The sequence below is a fragment of the Eptatretus burgeri genome, chromosome 3 (assembly GCF_056783735.1).
Source record: "Eptatretus burgeri isolate ZD-2024b chromosome 3, Ebu_testis_v1, whole genome shotgun sequence".
NCBI classification, from domain to species: domain Eukaryota; kingdom Metazoa; phylum Chordata; class Myxini; order Myxiniformes; family Myxinidae; genus Eptatretus; species Eptatretus burgeri.
In genome coordinates this window covers 37,215,883-37,235,192 of record NC_140963.1, presented here as the reverse complement: position 1 = coordinate 37,235,192, position 19,310 = coordinate 37,215,883, and the positions used below count along the sequence as shown (strand labels likewise).

The 19,310-nt window shown below is 43.3% G+C and overlaps 1 protein-coding gene and 1 long non-coding RNA gene across 10 annotated transcripts in view; one reads left to right on the top strand and one right to left on the bottom strand.

Annotated features, from left to right (window-relative positions):
* LOC147029698 (tomoregulin-1-like) overlaps positions 1–19,310 on the bottom strand; it is a 199,346-nt gene that overhangs the window by 110,133 nt on the left and 69,903 nt on the right. For all 6 annotated transcript variants that reach the window (XM_085872946.1, XM_085872942.1, XM_085872943.1 and 3 more), the window contains exons 4-6: positions 9,668–9,694; positions 9,158–9,254; positions 5,431–5,582 (exon numbers count right to left, since the gene is read on the bottom strand). In XM_085872946.1, coding sequence (XP_085729072.1) covers positions 5,431–5,582; positions 9,158–9,254; positions 9,668–9,694 — 276 coding nt within the window. The remainder of the gene's footprint in view (positions 1–5,430; positions 5,583–9,157; positions 9,255–9,667; positions 9,695–19,310) is intronic.
* LOC147029699 (uncharacterized) overlaps positions 8,363–19,310 on the top strand; it is a 32,814-nt gene continuing 21,866 nt past the window's right edge. For 2 of the 4 annotated variants that reach the window (XR_015056043.1, XR_015056042.1), the window contains exons 1-2: positions 17,396–18,356; positions 18,528–18,615. This is a non-coding gene — a long non-coding RNA (uncharacterized LOC147029699). Of the gene's footprint in view, positions 8,525–8,709; positions 8,844–9,657; positions 9,745–9,892; positions 11,813–17,395; positions 18,357–18,527; positions 18,616–19,310 lie in introns of those variants that run through there. The other 2 variants (XR_015056041.1, XR_015056044.1) reach the window with 2 other exon arrangements.

The following is a 19,310-nucleotide window of genomic DNA, read 5'->3' as shown; positions in this document are numbered from 1 at the left end:
TTTGAGAAGTCTTTGGTTTTAAAGATTTTCCAATCGTACCATATATCAAAAGTCCATTTTGGCTAACAATTTATATGAATTCTCTCTTATGGCAATCAATAAGTTGAACCAGACTGACGTTTCCATGGCAACGGTAATTTTGTGGAGAAACCATTGTGAAGTGTATTTAAATATTACACAGTGTTTTTACATCTTTTTTTTTTTTTTCAGGTGACTGACTGATCATGGAAGAGTCATTGCCTCCCCCAAAGCGGCTACGTACCCACTGTGTTATCCACTGCACTGATGACGACACCGATCTTGTGTCACCAATAGATTTCGGTTCATGGACAACTCTGTTAAAGGCTGCAGAAATTCGAGGTCATGGACAAACATTATCTGCTGCAAAAGGTTTATCCGAAGGAGAGATTGCGCCAGTGAAATATCATCGCAGGTGCCGTTCTGTGTTTACCAACAAAAAGGACCTCAATAGACTAACACGTGAGAAAACAGACATACACGAGCAACCCAGCCGACATAGGACACCGAGGCAAGGGGCTGTCTCATCTTGCGTGTACGAGGAAAAGTGCATATTTTGTGATAAAGTTGCAAAATATTTGAAAGGACAGCGTTCTAAGGAACCCCTTGTGCAGTGTAAACAGCTGCGAGCGGACACAGCTGTCAGACAAGCTGCTGTGCGGAAAATGGACAATAAGATTCTTAGCATAGTCAGTCGAGAGATTGTTGCAGCTGAAGCACATTACCATAGGTCCTGCTACCAGCAGTATACAAAGGCATCGACTACCTCGGACAGTGAAATTGCTGCAACCAGTAAGGCATCAGCAGAAACTCTCTATGAATCAGCTGAAACTACCGCTTACAAAGACTTATTTGACTTCATCAGGAACGAAATATTTCCAAATCCAAAGGTTCTGCACCTCACTGATTTGACATCCCGTTAAATTTCACTGATGAACTCGTACGGTTTCAACGAGATCAGCGACTCAACCAAGACACATATATGCGTCGAAAATTGGAGAGCGAGTTTGGTGAGTCACCCCATTTCGTCCGAAACCACGGTCGCAGAGTCTTGGTTTACCCTGACACCTTGACGAGGGACGAACTTGCCTGCAGCATCATCGAACTTAGAACGAAAGTTCAAACATTGCTGGCTACACTAAGTAATTCTATAGCTGGCAGAAAATGGGTGCAACGCCATTGTGATAACTGCTGAAGACACGGACATTCTGGTACTTTGCATTGGTTTCAGCAAAATCATCCGTTCACCCATGTATCAGAAGGTTGGAACAAAAACTCGGCAAAAGTACATGGACATAACCAAGATTGCCAACGCCCTTGGTGAAGATGTCTGCAAGGCCTTAATTGGCTTGCACGCCTTTACGGGGTGCGATACGGTCAGTGCATTTCCCGGAAAGGGAAAAGTGAATGCACTAAAACTTACCAAGAAGACCGTGGACTATCAGCAGTGCTTCAGTGAGCTTGGACGGTCATGGCAAATGTCCAATGAACTGTTAGCAAAGCTTGAAGCATTCACCTGCCATCTCTATGTTTCTAACAGAGCTATAGTTGAAGTCAACCAGTGTCGTTATCAGCTCTTCACATCAAAGAGGGGCAACATGATTTCAGCACAATCGCCACCATGCAGAGGTTGCCTGTTCCAGCATGCCAAGCGGGCAAATTACCAAGCAGCCACATGGCGTAGATCCCGTGAATGCACTCCTGAAGTAATCCCACCAACAGATTGTGGATGGTCTACAGATGACAGCGGTGACCTTGAGATTCTCTGGATGACTGGTCCACCAGCTCCATCAGGTGTTTTGGAGCTCATGAGCTGTAGCTGTGTACGCCACTGTGATGCAAAGGACTGTACGTGCATCCGAAACGGACTGAAATGCACTAAGACGTGTAAAAACCAGATGTGTGACGACCAATATGAGGATGATGAAGCAGACACAGACGTAACCGTATATGCAGATGATGAAAGTGATGATGATAGCGATCAAGGAATGTAAATGTTAGACACTTACATGACAGCTGCCTGCAGGTTATTCTACCTATTGAACAAACAAACAGCCTTAGGGTGTCAGGGTGGTAGCTAGCGTTCAAATTGCTCGAAAATATTACATTTCTATCAAGTTATGGATTTTTTAAACTTTCACCATCAAAAAATGTGTTTTATCCCAAAATTGGTCGTTTCCATGGCAACGTCAATCTATTTGAACTAGGTATCTCATTCAACCTAGTATGCGAATACATCTACAGTGATAAATGGACTTTTGATACTTTATAAAAGTGAGAAATATTTAAAATGCTCAAAAAACTGGGTTTTCTCTCCATTTACTGAGAAATGCAATTCAAAATGTGATGTTTTTAACCTAAAACGATATATTTATCTTAAACCTACCCTCATACTATGGAATTAAAAAACTTCCCAGATGCATCAGTATGTGTTTATCGTTTAAATGGTTCAAAAATCATTTTTCATTTCTGAGATATGAATTTTTAAAGTTTCACTATCAAAAACCATGTTTTTTTTTTTAACCTTAAAATGGCTGTTGCCATGGTAACCGGTGATTGAAACCCAACACAAAGCACACCAAAATGGTTGTACTTCACATAACTATTTATTCCAAGTCTCAAATATGTTGTTTCGTTGCAGATATTTTTTTTTACAGTTGAAATTTCATAAAACACGATTTTACCCCAAAAATGCCTATTTTCCCCCCAAAAAACTACAATAAAGCTACCGATTTGGAGTGGCAATCATACCCAAAAAGTTGGCCCAGACAAAGATGTTTCCAAAAAAGTACAGTCAACCTTTGCCATCCGAGATGGTAATGAGAAGTCCATTTTGGGTGATTGGTCCATGGCCTATGTTGCCAATTTCACATGTGATACATGTCATTGGTCCTTCAGAAGAATACAAGATATTACAAGACATAAATGGAGTACCTGACAACTCGCCGAAGATAAGATAAGCCAACCAACTTTTTCAGCATGTCACTTTGTGGCAGAAAGGCATCATCCATAAAATGGGCTTTTGAGGTGTGTGTGTGTGTGTGTGTGTGTGTGTGTGTGTGTGTGTGTGTGTGTGTGTGTGTGTGTGTGTGTGTGTGTGTGTGTGTGTGTGTGTGTGTGTGTGTGTGTGTGTGTGTGTGTTAGCGCGTGTGCGCGCTCACATGGGTACAAACATGTACATATGCTTCCAGATGTGTTTATACGAGGACTGCTCCATAAATAGTGGCCAAATATTTTTCCTCAACCAAATTTTAATGCAAGAGAATGAAACCTCATCAAAATGTTAATACATAATCTGACAACATACCCTAATTTTCTTTGAAATATCCATCCTTATCAATGGCTTTATGCCACCGGGAAACAAACAAGTGCAAGCATTTCCTGACAGTAAAATCCTTCCTCTTGTTGTTGGAGCCACTTCTTCACTTTACGCACGACATCGTCATGGTTCTCAAATTTTCATCCACCTCGGGTGCCCTTTAGTACTCCGAAAAGATGATCATCCGATGATGCTAAATCTGGGCTGTAGGGTGCGTGCGGCAGGACAGCCCAATGCAGTTTGGTGATGGGCTCTCTTCTCTGCAAGCTTGTGAGGGGACGTGCATTATCATGTCGCAGCAGCACGTCTTTCTTGCCCTTGTGGTGCAAACGGACTGACAACTCGCCGAAGATAAGAGAAGCCAACCAACTAGCTCAGCATGTCACTTTGTGGCGGAAAGGCATCATCTTGGTGCAAACGTGCCTTCGTTTTCTTCAGGATCTCAGTGTAGGCCTCTGAGTTTGTCTGTCCTTTAGGCATGATGTCCACCAGGATACATCACTCCTTTTCATAACCCAGAAGACATCAGCCATCATTTTGCCCACAGGAGCAACCTTAAACTTGTTTTTCCATGGGGAGATTGGTTGGTGCCACTCTAGAGGTTGTCGCTTCATCTCTGGTTCAAAGTGATGAATCCAGGTTCCATCACTTGTGACAATGCACTATGAAAACACGTCCCGCTCTGCCTCAAATGTCCGAGCAACTCGGGTTGAGTGTCCTTTCGTTGAGTCTTGCGTACGGGTGTCAGTCGTCGAGGCATGCATTTCGCGCAAACCTTCGAATACCGCAAACTGCCGATTAGGCTGCTCACATTGGCCTTGTTGGTACTTTTCTCGGTGTTAATTTAGGTCCATGACAGATGTGCTGTTTGTGAAAGTATATTGATTGTTTGATGCGATAACATCGTGGGAGTTGATTGAACTGAATGTTTCCACTTGACACTGCGTTCAACCTTTGCAACCTTAAACATACCTTTTGACCTTTACAACCCCACTGTGTACCTGTGACCCAAATAGGTTTCGAATTTGCTGGTGTCAAGGGTAAAGATTTATGGTAAGCCTCATCTCCTAATGGAGAGAACTGACAAACTAGTTTTAAATATCTTGTTTTCATTCTGTCCATTTCAAGGTGCCTGTTGAGTGAGCTCACGGAAGAGAAAACCTCTCGGTCAACGCACATCTCCAACATCTCTGCACTGCAGGTGATGACATTATTTGTTGCTCAAAGCAGGTGATTACTTGATAAGGGATTGTCTTGTCCCCATCAAACTTCCTCAGGGAAAACAGAGAATATATACTGTACAACATTGTAGATTTTATCATCATTTACCTCACCCGATCCAGAGCATCGGTGATGTGGAAGTTTCAAGGCAAGGAATTCACTGGGTGGTTTGCCATTGCCTTCCCAACAGTATGTAGGGCAGGAATTCGGAACTCAGGCAGGTTGTCGGCAATAGCTCACCGACTCTTTGGTCAAAAGAGACGGTGGAATCTTTAACACGCACTAACAGCTCACGCCCCATCAGAGGGATGGCACACTTTGCGATGGAACTCTAATACCCGTGAATAACCAATCCAAAGTTTATACGTGCCTCAGGAGTCGAACTCAGAATAGACAGCTCAAAGGCAAGTGCACTACTTCTGCGCCATCCTGATGGACAATTCTGAAGATAAGGAATGGAAATAAATGCAATGTCATTCTCCATTACAAAAGGTTTCCATGAACTTGAAAAAAAGTGCAAAAGAAGTGAGCTAACAGCGGCAGATAAGTTGTGATACATTGCGACTGTGAGTACCGAAGGCTCTGAGTGATGGATATCTGCGACTCCTATAGAATATCACTGTCAGGTTACTCCGCTACATGGAAAAGGACCCACTTCCTCGGCATGAGATAAAGGGATGCTTGGTGGAGGAAAAATACTGTCACAGAATTTTCGCATGAGATCTGATAACATTCTCATGATGTTGAAAGATTTCTATCAGTTGCCATTGATTGTCATGATAGATAATAGGAAGTGTTTGTGAAGCTAGAAACGAGAATGGTTGTGAGGGACGGATGGGGGTGAGGGAATGGTGGTGGAACTAAACACAAACCTGATGGACACTTCCCCAAGAAGCGAACTTCAATCCGCTGCTGCTTCATGCACGAAGCCTCCTTTACCAAGCAGGGGTTTTCGTATGATACCCCGTCTGAGGCACACACTGGGTTTGAATTGTGACCAGCACAGTCGATGTTACATACACACCTGGATGGGGAAGCGGGGCGAGGGTGTTCAACACAGAAGTTTGTAACCAGGAACATTTTGTCGACGCGTAGACAAAAGCGTCATTTATTTTTTTTCATTTGGAATTCAGAGTAAAATTTTGAAACAAACACGGATATGGGGTAGAGGTTTTGCAAGGGATGTTATGCAACAAACTTTTGCAAATTAAGAGGACAACCGACAACTTACATTCTTGCAAATTATTAGTTTTGAAAGTGAGAATTCTTTTCTTGGTATGACCTTGCACTTGTTACCTTCGCCACCGAAGGTGGACGGAGGTTATGTTTTCACCCCTGTCCGGTTGGTACTTGCGAAAATCGAATATTTTTCAAGTATATTGATTGGTCGCGTGTGTTATTCTGTCTGTTTGTTATTTGCGAAATCGAAGATACGCAAATATATTGGTTTGTCTGGTCTGTGATTCTGTCTGTCTGCTTGGATGTCAATCGCCTAAAGATCATAGCTTTAAACCGATCTTCACAAAACTTCATGAAATGGTAGAGTTGGTCAAAAGCAAGAAGCATATTGATTTTGAGGCCAAAAAGTCAAGAACTTTGTCAAAATTCTAAAGTCATCAATTTTCATCTGAATGACTTGAAATTTGAAGAGGATTTGCATAGTCCATCATTGAATTAAGAAAGCAACTATTTTTGAGGTCAAAAGATCAAAGGTCATCTCAAGGTCAAACTTCTAAAATCATCAAATTTCATCTGATTAACCTGAAAATTAAGGAGCAATTGCATACTCCATCACTGAATTACGAAACCAACTATTTTTGAGGTCAAAAGGTCAAAGGTCAAGTCAAGGTCAAAAAAAATCATCAATTTCGATCTGAAAAATAATCAATTTTCATCCGATTGACCTGAACTTGGATTAAGATTGTGAATTTTAATCCTAATGAAATGAACAAATTCATGTATCCATGGCAACCTTTGAAGAGGGGGGTGGATTTTGCAAGTATCGTGCTCTGCATGATGACTTTTTCTTGTTTGTTGGGTCGCCGAAATAGGTGACCCTTATTGTCAGTAATTCTGTCTGTTTGTTTGGATGTTTGTTCGTTTGTCATCAGCATAATTGGGAGTAAACGTGGGCGGATTTTGACCAACCTCGGGTGGTAGGTACATCTTATGATCTTGTGCTTTGTAAATTGTGATGGTTGCTTGGGACGCTTTGGTTCCCTAGCAACAACCGAAAATCCTTCAAAATCGGTACCGTTCACGCAAAATCAATTCCGAAAGCCATTATCCCACGTAGGGTTATGAAATTTGGCATGAATGATCTACAGGTGATGCTCTATCAAATATATTCCGGTTTTTGTGATATATGGAATACTTTACCCGCAGCGCCTCCTACAATTAGGGTATGCGTGAAAATTGGCGAAAATTGAAGGTCCCCTAGCGACCAGGTGAGTGCATCGATACGAATGAAACTTTCCAGGTTCATGGTACTCAATGAGTACTACAACTTTGCTTCAGGACATATTGACCGATTTTGCATAGGTCAGGGGTCAAAGGTCAATTAGTGCAAAAATCGATAATATGCGAGAGCTGGAGGTGCCTTCAAGCCAAATGCTACTCCTCCTCGGGTTATGGTTGGATGGTCATGAAAATTCACACTAATCGTCTGGAATACATTGTGCACAAACGCTCGAGCCAGATTTTTCCATTTAGATCTTTGTTCACCCACAGCACCCCCTCGAACTTTGGGGATTTCCGATTTCAAACCGCATTTTCGGTACTTTTCATTCAAATGGATACCGAGTAGTTATCAGCAGATGGAACTGGATGAGATTTGATATGCATAATCTTAAGGTGATGCCCTATCCGCTATATGACAACCATTTTGCTCTTTATCTTATAGTTTCCATGCTCGGCGACCCATCACCACCTTCCGGCTTGTCTGTTTGTTTGTCTGTCTGTAAGCAGGATATCTCAAAAAGTTATGGACGGATTCGGATGAAATTTGGTGGACAGGTTTGGTGCCTGACAAAGACGAAATGATTCCATTTTGGTGAACATCCGGATCAGGATCCAGATACAATAAGTTTTTTTTTTTTCTTCACCATTAAGAGATGGTGCAAAAAACGATATTTATATAGCACGATATTTCAAAACGTTGTGGACGAGTTGTGACAAAACTTGGTGGATGAGTTGGGTATGTGACGACAAGAACAAGCCAATTAGATTTTGGTGTGTGACAAGGACGAATGGTCAGGATCCAGATCCAGCTTATCAGTTGGATACAAAACTTAAACTGTTCAGCCTGGTTGAGGTATGCGCTCCACCGAATGCCGTTCCAGTTTGTAAGTTGTATTTTCTTTTCATAGCTTGGGTTTTCACATTTTCAGTTAGCCTTTAGTGTGTGTGTGTGTGTGTGTGTGTGTGTGTGTGTGTGTGTGTGTGTGTGTGTGTGTGTGTGTGTGTGTGTGTCTATGTGTGTTTGCTTGTTCTAATCACCCTTTATGGTGACCCAAATGTGTGCCCCACCACAGCTATTGATGTGCAAATTTTAACACGCACATGTTGTCCAACACGCAAACACAATTCATGTATTAACACAAGTAGGCGGATGGTTAGGTTGTAAAGGAAGTCGGGAAATAGTGATGCAAATTTGACACCGACTTGTTTGTGCATTACCAAACTGGTGACGAGCATACTGTGCGCTGCCTCCGCCCATGGGTGAATATCTGCTGTGTCAATGATGGTGCTTTACAAGCCTCGTGCCAAGTCAGCACCGAGGTTAGAGAGGGATACACCCAAATGTGAACACGTTGCTGTGACCATTACACTCCCACCCATTAGCCTGACAAGGCCTCTCGCCCGAGACTGTATTCACTAAACACCCTTTAGCAGTTGTGGGATGATCAGCAGTTGGATTTGTGGTGGGAGTGGTTCCAGCATGCTGAAGAAGCCGAGTCAGCACAGGTGTGTTCAGGTTTGGGTCGCTCCTCCCCTTTAACCTTGGTGCTGATGTGGTGTGATGTGGTGATCCCAAACAGTGACAATGCAGATATCCATCCTTAGACGGAGGCAGTCTGTGACATACTATTCGTCCACTGGGTGACGCGCAAACATGTCAGTGTCAAATGTTCATATGTTGTTTGTTTCAGATGCAGCCTGTGGCTGCTGGTTGCATCATTTTCTGGAAGTATGGCTGTGCTGCTGATGCAGTGCCCCTGTTTCCAGTAAGCTGGTACTAATTTTGCTGACCTCGGATGGATGACAGGCTGGGTCAACCCACCTGGTATGATTTCAACATCACTACATGGGCTCATACTCAAGACCCTAAGATCTCAAGCTGGCCACCTTAACATTATGCCAAAATCAGGCTTAAATGTGCGTGTGTGTGTGTGTGTGTGTGTGTGTGTGTGTGTGTGTGTGTGTGTGTGTGTGTGTGTGTGTGTGTGTGTGTGTGTGTGTGTGTGTGTGTGTGTGTGTATAGTGTCATTTGAGTTCAGGAACCTTGCCTACCACAAGGTTCCAGCTCTCAAGTTACGAACATAGTGTGCATTTCAAAAATAAGTATGCTATAGAGTTTCTTGGTGAAGTTTATTTTACCCAACATCCTCAGCATCTTCATCGCATTCCGAGCCGTACAAGCAAATGCCACACTTTGTCGATTTCCTGTACGGTTCTGAGCCAGAAATGTCATAATCTAGGCATCATTCAGAAAAACAAACAAAAGGAACACAAGTCAACCCAGTTTGTAAAGCTGGCACGAGTACAGGCTTTAAAAATGAACCTTGGAGAGTCCGTGTTCCAGATTCATCATGTTAACGCTGACCTCATGGAAAGTTTTCCCATTGTTAAGAACTACAAGCAGATTTGAGTCTCCATGATATTAAATATTGGTATAAAACTTCCTAAAGTTTCCTCAATTAATAGTTTCCAACAAAGATGAGTTTTGATGTCGGTTTTGTAAATGAAGCATGAAACTCTGTGTGAAAGGAATTTCTAAGCTCAGACAAAAACTAAGTCAAAGTTTCAAGTGTTTTTTTTTTTTGCTGTTGCAAATTTTGTGGTTTTTTATATTTTTTTTTGTAACATTTTTTGCGCAGAAAGTCTTACCTCTATCGCCTGATGCTGAACCCACATCTGTGAAAAGAGAAATAAGAAAATGAAGAAGAAAATATCATACAATGTTGGTAAGTTGAAATAAGTCACTCATTGGAAAAGTAAATAATACCTAACTAATGAGTTATTTCATGAAAAATAAACACCAACAGCACAAACTGGAATGTAAAAAACAGTCAAGTATTCCACTGAAAACCTTCCTTTTTCTTTGTCCTCAAGACTTGACTTGAGTTCTTCGTTGGGAAAATTTGAGCGGCTGAGCACAGCGATCTTGTTGAAAAGCCAGCCTGGTCGCAGCGATTGTTTTTTCTATCCATCTGCCGACCATTTACCAGCTTCGGTACAAATCGTACTAACTGTGTCAATTTAAGATGACATTGAAGTGAGAATTTTAAGGAAATGTTGCTTCACATGTATATGGGACGTGCCTGATGAGTGAGATCTCTTGAACACCTTAAACTTCTACTGGACAACAAAACAACAATAATAATTGTTTGAAACATTTTCATCTGGGGCTTTGGATAAATATCCATTCCCGTGACTCTCACACTATTTTGTGCTTTTTAACCTTTGGGTCAGGGAATCGGTGAAATTACATCTTCGTTCGGGGTAGGGGTCGGTTCATTCAGGAGGTGGCCCTCTTGCCCCTTGATGTCAATCTCTGGATGACCATCCCTGCCTCAGCAGTCCCATGAGGTTCTATTTTGTGAGGCTTTGTCTTCTAGCTACTTCTTTAATGGCCCCAATTATTCTCTCCTTCCAGTGGCATTGGTCAAATAATGTTTTTGGTCCAAGTCTTTCACAAAATGGTTGGCTATGCCTGACGTTCAACTGAAGTTAACAGGAATTTTGAATTTAGCTAGGGTGTTGGAGATAACTCCCATACCCATTGCCAAGTACACCATGGGATCTTTAACGTCCACCAAGTAATGCTGACAGATGTGTCACCCAGGTTAACATCCATATGAGGGACGGCACACACTGATGCCTCTCCCTGCATGTGAAACACATGGATCCATCCATCCGTTGGGACCATACTCTGTGGAGAGCGTTGGTGCTGCCTAAGCACTCTCCTGGGCTGTTGGGCACAATCCTGGACAGGTTGCCACTCCGACACAGGATACCAGCAAGCTGGCACTCATTTTGCCGACCTCGGAAGGATGACAGGCAGTCAACCCCACCTGGTATTGATTCAACAGCTGAGCGGGATTTGAACTCAGGATCTTTGGATCCCAAGCCCACCACTCTAACCATTAAGCCAACACCAAGCATAAACAACAGGATGACAGTTCATACAGCTCAGCCAAGATTTAAACCCAGACTAAACAGCTCAGAGGCGAATGCGCAAACCTCTAGGCTGTCCTGCCACTTCTATTTGTGATCCTTTGTTCAGGAGTTTTAATGCATTGTGCAGGATTTAAGACCAGCTCTTCTGCAGAGGTATTCCAAAATTTAGGTCATGTGTGACAACGTCAAAGGGTGGTGTTGCTTCCGTTAATATAACTTCCTACCCACTCTGTATAAAACCCATGTAGAATGTTAAGAATTCATCAAACCGTACACAAACTTCATCTGGAGCTACTTGGTAAACCTTAATTGGCAGGTGATCACAACAGTCTTATAAAACTGACATTTGTGGCCAATTAAGAAGATTGGTGGCAGAAAGAATCACTGATGGAGGAAGTTTTAATGGAGTTTAATGAGGGAAGAAGTGCAAAAGTTTGTTTTGCAGAATAACTTGCATAAGGATGTGTAACACGCATATGGGATTTAAAATCACTGAGCATATCACAAAGAAATGAAACCTGTACTTCATCAAACTCTTTGCCAAAAGAAAACAAATAATCTGATAATAGATTTGCTTCGATTTCTGGAATCAAGGGTGTATTTTTGGAGATTAATTTCCAAACAGTAATCCAAATATCGTGTTGGAGCAGATGGATTGTACAAACATCGCAAAGATAAGGATTTGTACATCATTGACATGCAAGAAAACGACATGATGAGATATCAGTGCACCTTTACATGAACCACATTCTTTACCCTGACATATATTGGGGATGGATGTACATCGTGATTTGTGCTTAATGAATTAGAAATTTCAATCAATGGCTTGTTGTTGAAATTGTTTGTACATTAGAAGACTGATATAAGTGAATGAACTTGAATACCTTTCATGCATTTTGTATCGGTCTGTTCAGTCATATCTGTCTCCGAATGTACAAACAATCCCATAAAGCAAAGATCCCATGAGGTGAAGAAATGACCATCTATTTTATGGGATTGCATAGTAAATCGCATGAGGATGTAAAGTTAAAATTTTGACAACGATCAGTTCAAATAACCGTTGATCTATAAAATAGCCTTTGTTTCACTTTTTGGTTCATGAAAAAAAATAAGTGACCACTATATTCGTTATTGTTGTGTGTCTTGTCTGTCTGTCTTTCTGTCTGTATGTCTGTCTGTCTGTCTGTCTGTCCCGAGCATAGCTCCGTGGGTTTTGATCCGATCCCGCCAACATTTTGGTGGGAGGTTTATAACGTGATCGAGTTGTGTTTTCCTGAAAATGGATGTGGTGCGCTCATTATGGGCAGAGACACGCCCAAAAAACGTGTTTTTAGGGGGTAGCCGATTTCAATTTGCATCTTCTCCGAGGGGGTTTGTCGAATCTGGCAGGGGTTTCGGTATTTGGTTAGCCCAATGGCACCTGCATAGCCCCACGGAGCAATTTTTTTTCATTTTCGTCCCAAGGTCAAGGTCACAAGGTCACAAACTTAGAAAATTTCGAATTTTGACATAAAAATCATACGACCGCCCAAACTTTGGGAGCTGGGATGACAATATTTTTTATGCATAATCTTGAGGTCATTCCCCACCTAAAGTCTCGAAACCATTTTGCTCTATCTCAAACACCTTGCCCGTGGCGCCCCCTTCTAGTTTGTTTTTACGCTGATTTCATCAAAGTATGGATAATCCGAGGAGTGCGAAATGCCAAATAGCCGATATGACGTTGTATTGTTCCTGAAATGTTCCAGAGGAAGTTTTGCATGAAAGGTCATAATCCTTGACCTTTTACCTTTAAAGGTCACAAAGGTCAAACTTTCAAAGTTGTGGGAATCGAACCGGGTTTTCGACCTTCTTCGACGAACTAATTCCAATAAGCTATAGCACGTATCCTGTTTCCTTATTTTAATGTCCACAACATTATTTTGTGACCTTTTAACGTTATGCAAAGGTCAAATTTTGAAAGTTGTTGAACGAAACCGGGTTTTCGACACTTTGCAGCTCATAACCTTTCACTCGTACCACATCATGTTGATCATTTTTATAACTTGGTCAAACATTATCACATTGTCTCATCCTTTACTTCTGAAACAATCTACATCGTCAAATACCGCTCGTGAACCATCGTCATCTTCTGACTTGTCAGCTTTTAAAAACAATGTTGTTTTGTCTGATGAGCTCCAAAATTGAATCATTTAAGTTTATTTTCACAGAAGCACAGTTTTCTTGACTTACACTCAGAGAGAAGTTAACTCTGCCACTGAAGGAGAATGGAGGTTTTAAAAAATATTTTGTATACACTGTTGAGCCTCGTATTAGAGCCAACACACAGAACATACAACAAGGGGAGCAGGAGACAAAGGGGGGGGGGGGGGGGGGTAGAGGGAAGGAAAAAACAGTGTAGAACAGAGATTTGAGGAGATCTGTGGAAGGGAGAGGGATTGGGTGGGGGTACACAAGGTAAACACGATGGACACTACAGGGACTCTCAGGAGGGAAAGCAGGGAATTTGAAGGAGGTGGGTTTGGGGTGGATTAGCAGGGGTAAAAAAATCGTGGTATTGGATGGGGGAAGATAAGGGATGGTGGTGAACAGCTGTTTTGTAAACCTGGAGGGAAGAGTGGGATTGAAGAGAGTGTGGGAGTTTGTTACAAAGGTGGGAAAACAGAGGAATGAAAGAGTGAAGGTGAGCAGTCATTCATAATTTTGGTAGTTTACCATAAGGGGGTTGCTGGTGGACCTTGAGCACCCTGTGGAAATATGGGGGGGGGGAGACATATCTCAGACAGAACAGGAGCGGTGTGGTGAGGCCAGAGAGAAGATAGTAGAACACAGAAAGACCACCGACCCGCCTGCAGTGAGAGAGTGAGAGACTCAAAGATTCAGCCTCATCGTAGGAGATACTAATGATCCTAAATGCCTTGGTTTCCATAGGGTGAAGCCAAGAATAGTGAGAGGCGGGAACACCAGCCGAGAGGAGAGAGCAGTACTCCGTCAGTCTGTGGACAAAAGCTTTGTATGTGGTCAGGAGCTCAGGTGGGCCAAGGAAGGAATTTCCACATCAGAGGATGCCCAGTCTGCAACTGGCTTTGGAGGCCAGCTTGGAAATGTGGCTTTCCCAGGAAAGATCATGGCAGAGAGTGAGACCCTGAAGTTTTAATGAAAGGACTTCTTCAAGAGGAGTGTTGAGAACGTAGATGGGGGGGGGGGGGGGAGGGTTCCAGATGGTCCTTTCAGAGAGACATAGTAAGAGTGTGAGATTTGTCAGGGTTGAAAGACATGTTCCACGTGTTGGACTAGCTTGTGATTTTATCGAGATCTGCAGAGAGTGAAGGGGCTGCTGCTTTCCGATCTGAGGGATGACAGATGGCACAGCAGAGGGTGGAGTCACCAGCAAAGAGATAAAGAGGGATTTCCAGAGAGACAAAGAAATCAATGATGAAAACCAGAAAAAGAACAGGGCCCAGAACACTGCCTTGAGGAACTCCAGCCTGGACAGAAAGAGGGGATGAGAGATCTCCATTAAGGGCCACATGTTGGCTGCGGCAGGAGAGGAAGTCAGTGAGCCATGAGTGGAGATGTCCTTGGATACCATAGGAAGAGAGTTTGGTGAGCAGAGCAGGATGCCAGACCGTATCGGAGGCATGCGATATGTCGAGGGAGATGGCTCTGATTTCATGACTGGCATTGAGGATTCCAATCCATTGTTGGGAGAGCAGAAGCAGGACATCAATGGTAGAGTGTCCTGGTCTGAATCCAAATTCATGATAGAAAAATCAAGCCTTTGGAGAAGAGGAAGGATTTAATATCTGACGCGATGATGGATTTCATGACCTTGCTGATGATTGGTTGAAGTCTGATTGGTCTGTCATTGCAGGGATCTGTTTTTGCACCTTTATATGCAGAGTGGTAATGTTTGCTGATTTCCAAGTAGATGGCAGATGACCTTGAGAAATTGAGAGGGTGAATAGAATAAAGTGTGGGCGAGGAACAGCAGCAGAGCAGGTTTTTAGGACACGTGGGCTGATGCCGTCTGGACCGGTTGCAGAATCTGAGTTGAGGTTTGACAGCAATCTCTCCCCCTTGTCAGGTGAAAAGGACAGTGCAGGAACAGCTGGGTGATACTGGGTAAGGTGGGTACAGAATGCGATGGGTTTGGGACACAAGATTGAGAAGCAAACATGGAATATAGGCATTCAGCCTTTTCATGTGCAGTGTCAACTGTGTGACCATTTGAGGTAAGGGAGGGGATGGAGAGGTACATACATCAAAAACAGACTAAACTAGGTGCCACCAGGATTTGGAGGAGGCTTACAAGTTTGAGAGTTCAGACTTGAGATTCAAAAGATGTTGTTTACAGGCTTTCCTGAGGATAGACACACACTTGTTCTGAGCTTTGTGGAAGGAACTGACATTGCCTTCAGTTGGAATGGCCTTCCATTAGGTGAAGGCAAGTTGTTTCAGGACAACTGCCTCGCCACAAACTTCAGTTTACATGGGTGGGAGGAAGGGTGGGAGGAAGGGTGGGACAACTGAACATGAGATGGGATAAATCCAAGAGAGAGAGAGAGAGAGACAGACAGAGACAGACAGAGACAGACAGAGACAGACAGAGACAGACAGAGACAGACAGAGACAGACAGTTAGAGAGAGAGACAGTTAGAGAGAGAGAGAGAGACAGTTAGAGAGAGAGAGAGAGAGACAGTTAGAGAGAGAGAGAGAGAGAGAGAGAGACAGTTAGAGAGAGAGAGACAGTTAGAGAGAGAGAGAGACAGTTAGAGAGAGAGACAGTTAGAGAGAGAGACAGTTAGAGAGAGAGACAGTTAGAGAGAGAGACAGTTAGAGAGAGAGACAGAGACAGAGACAGAGACAGAGACAGAGACAGAGACAGAGACAGAGACAGATATAGAGATAGATGGAAGAATTTCCAGGATAAGTTGATGTCGGAGAAGTAGAGATGCGAGACCAGTGTACAAGTTTGATGGCTGCTTGAAGTCCCTGCCAGTTGGCCTGAGTGAAATGCCAGATTTGATGGTACTGAGGTGGTTCTCTAATAATAGCCAGAGAGATGTCTACTTTGACAAGCATTTGGTCAGATTAACCGATTGGAGCGGAGGAAAAACAGTAGATATTTTCAGGGAAATTGGCCAAAATCAGATCCAGAAGAGGTCGAGCACCAGTGGTTGAGATCCAGGTAAGGAAATTGACAGATTGTGTCAGTCCCAATGAGTCACAGAAGTCTTTTGCTGAAGTGCCATGGCAGGTGAGAGAGGTACCCACACCCAGCCAACTGGCATGATGACATTTGAAGTCACCACATATGAGGAAGAGAGAGTTTGGGTGAGAGGATAGAAGTTGGGCCATGTTTTTGGAGAGCGAGATGTAAATGGAGTCATCACTGTTTGGTTGGTGGTACAACACACATAAACATGAGGTTGGAGTGGAGGGGAAGCCGTCGCCAGAGGGATACCTGTGGATGTGGGGGAGAGAGAGAGCAGTGCATGGTGAGTGAGGAGTGGTCTTTGATGAAGAAAACAACTCCGCCGCCAGAACTACGCTCAGGTCTGTCATACGAGGCTCGGGCTCAGGCCAGGAGGTAGTAACTAGGGAGAGATATTAGGGAGTCAGAGACGTCTTGAAGGGGGAACATTTCTGTTAAGGAGATTATGTGTGGTTTGCCAGTGGCAACCTGTGTGGAAAGCTCTGTCAGGTTTGAGCGAAGGCCCTGGATGTTTGAGGTCCACACTGTTGAGGAAGATTGAGGGGAGAAGGTTTTGAGTGCAGGGGAGGGGAGGGGAGTGGAGTGGAGGGTGGGTAGGTCTAGGGAGGGAGGTAAGGAGAGTTATTGAAAGAGTGTGGGGAATTGCAGGAGAGCTTGGGGAGAGGGCCAGATGATGAGGAGAAAATGCTCGGTTGTGGTGGGTTGAGATACTGTTGTGAGTAATAAGAGAGGGGGCAGAAGGCTGTTGAAGATTGGAGGAGTTGGAGTGGTGAGGTGGAAGAGAGAGGGAAGGGGAAGGATGTGGGTTTGTGGATGTGAGAAGGCCCAACTTTGGGAAGGGGGAGCGAGGGGGAAAATTGTAGAGAGATGCTTGAGAGGGGAGAGTTGAGGGAGAAGAGTGAGGGGGGAATTTTTGAGAAAGGTGTGAGGCAAGATTGGAGGGGGAAAGAGTGTGAAGGTTGCTTTGAGAGGGAGTTGAGACAATTAGAGTAGGCACGACTGAGGTGCATGAGGATGATGGGAGAGATGGGGAGAGGGGAAGAATGAGACTTGGTAGAATTATGGTGAAGAAGGGAGTGGGCAGGGGAGGTACAAGATTTGAGGGGTTGGGAAGAGGGAGAGGTGTTCTGAGAGGAAGGAAGGAGCATGTTTGTGGAGGGAGAGGGAGAGGGAGAGGGAGAGGGAGAGGGAGAGGGAGAGGGAGAGGGAGAGGGAGAGGGAGAGAGAGATATCTGTAAGGTTAGAATGGAGCCCACAGATGTTAGAACACCACACACTTTGGGGCAACAGAGGAGGAGCTGATACTGAGGTAGAAGACACTGAAGAGGTGCCAAGAGCGGAGGGAGGATGAGGGGCAAGATGGGAGGCGTTAGTAGAGGGGATATCAGGTGAGGGGTGAGGAGGAGGTAGTTTTAAGGAGGTGGGGTGAATTGGCACTGAAGTTGGAAAAAAAAAACGGATGATTGATGGAACACGAACATGCATTGCAAATTGGGATTAAAAATCTTTTCAAGTCAAAGATGCGGTTAAAGACATTACATGAGGGATGCAATGAAGGAGAATTAAGAGAATGGATAAGAGAAACGTTGTAAGAGTTGGACTTTTTAGATACGAGATGAAGGAAATGTCGAATTGAAAACAGCCTTTAGAAGAAGAAGAAGAAGAAGAAGATGAAGAGAAAGAAGAAGGTGAAGGAGAGGAAGAAGAGGAAGAAGACGAATAAGAAGACGAAGAAGAAGAAGAAGAAGAAGAAGATGAAGGAGAGAAAGAAGAGGAAGAAGACGAATAAGAAGACGAAAAAGAAGAAGAAGAAGAAGAAGGTGAAGGAGAGAAAGAAGAGGAAGAAGAGGAAGAAGACGAAAAAGAAGAAGAGAAGGCGAGGAAGAAGAAGAAGAGTCGTGAATTATGATACAAAACCACACATGTGAGAGGATGTTGTACCATTTTCAGACAGTTTTTCAAATTTAATTTTCGAAAGATTTCATCAGCTTAGGCAAAGGAAAGGTTAAAGAAAAATTGTGAAGGCGTTTGGTGAATTTGGATTATTGAGGTTGGACATACGTCACAGTCACGTGACTTCGCTTGGTAACGCGACCGCCATGTTGGTAAAGGGGAAAACAAACGCAGCAGCGATCGCCGACGCACGCACGTCGTGGTTTTACTTGCACGCAAAGCCAAGTGATTTTTTTTTTTTTCCCCGTCGATGTATTTCAGATAAATTGTTGATACATTGTGTTCACCCAAGTATTTGCAATGTCATATCAACATATAGAACATTTGTGAGGTGATGCATCGGCCGGATATCGAGCCAAAGTACAGTTGATTGGCCTTGATTTTTGGCCCCACCAGTACCCCGGCGATTCGTGGATCGACAACCCGAAGGATTGGCCGAACGTGCGATACCCGGACGTACACACGTATCTAGTCAAGACACCAGGTATGTAATTCAATTTTAAACCACGTTTTAACTGTGTATTATCTAATATTACTGGACTGGAGTGTTAATATATTATTTCAATTATTTATGAACTCCCGAGCTGACGTGGCTCGTTTTTTTCGAAATGGACGGAGGTTATTGTTTTCACCCCTGTTTGTTTGTTTGTTTGTTTGTGAACAGTATAACGTAAAAACTCCTGGACGGATTTCGACGAAACTTGGTGGGGGGATTAGGTGTGGTCCAAGGATCATGCCATTAGATTTTGGACTTGGTCCCAAAAAAATTTTCGATTTTATTTGATAAATATTTGAATTTTTTTTTTTTTTTGCATTTCTACATGTTTTTAGTGATTTCCAACCCCCCCCCCCAAAAAAAAAATTGCTTGAGAAAAAACAAACAAACAAATTTTGCAACTTTTTTTTTCAAAAAATTTTCGATTTTCTTTTTTTGGCATTTCTACATGCGCGTCGATCTAGTTTAGTTTATTCAATCGTGGTTCAGTAGAGTCTGATCCGTTTTGACCTACAATGAATAGGATATCAAGTTCACTTAAGTGACCCAGCAGTATTGGCGGCGGAGGTTTTGCACTCTACCGAGTGCTCCCCCTCTAGTTAGTGATAGTTTTAATTGACCTGCCTTGTCTGTACTGTGTGACAGTGATCAGTCATCTGTGCTAGTTGTGGGTCACTCACTAA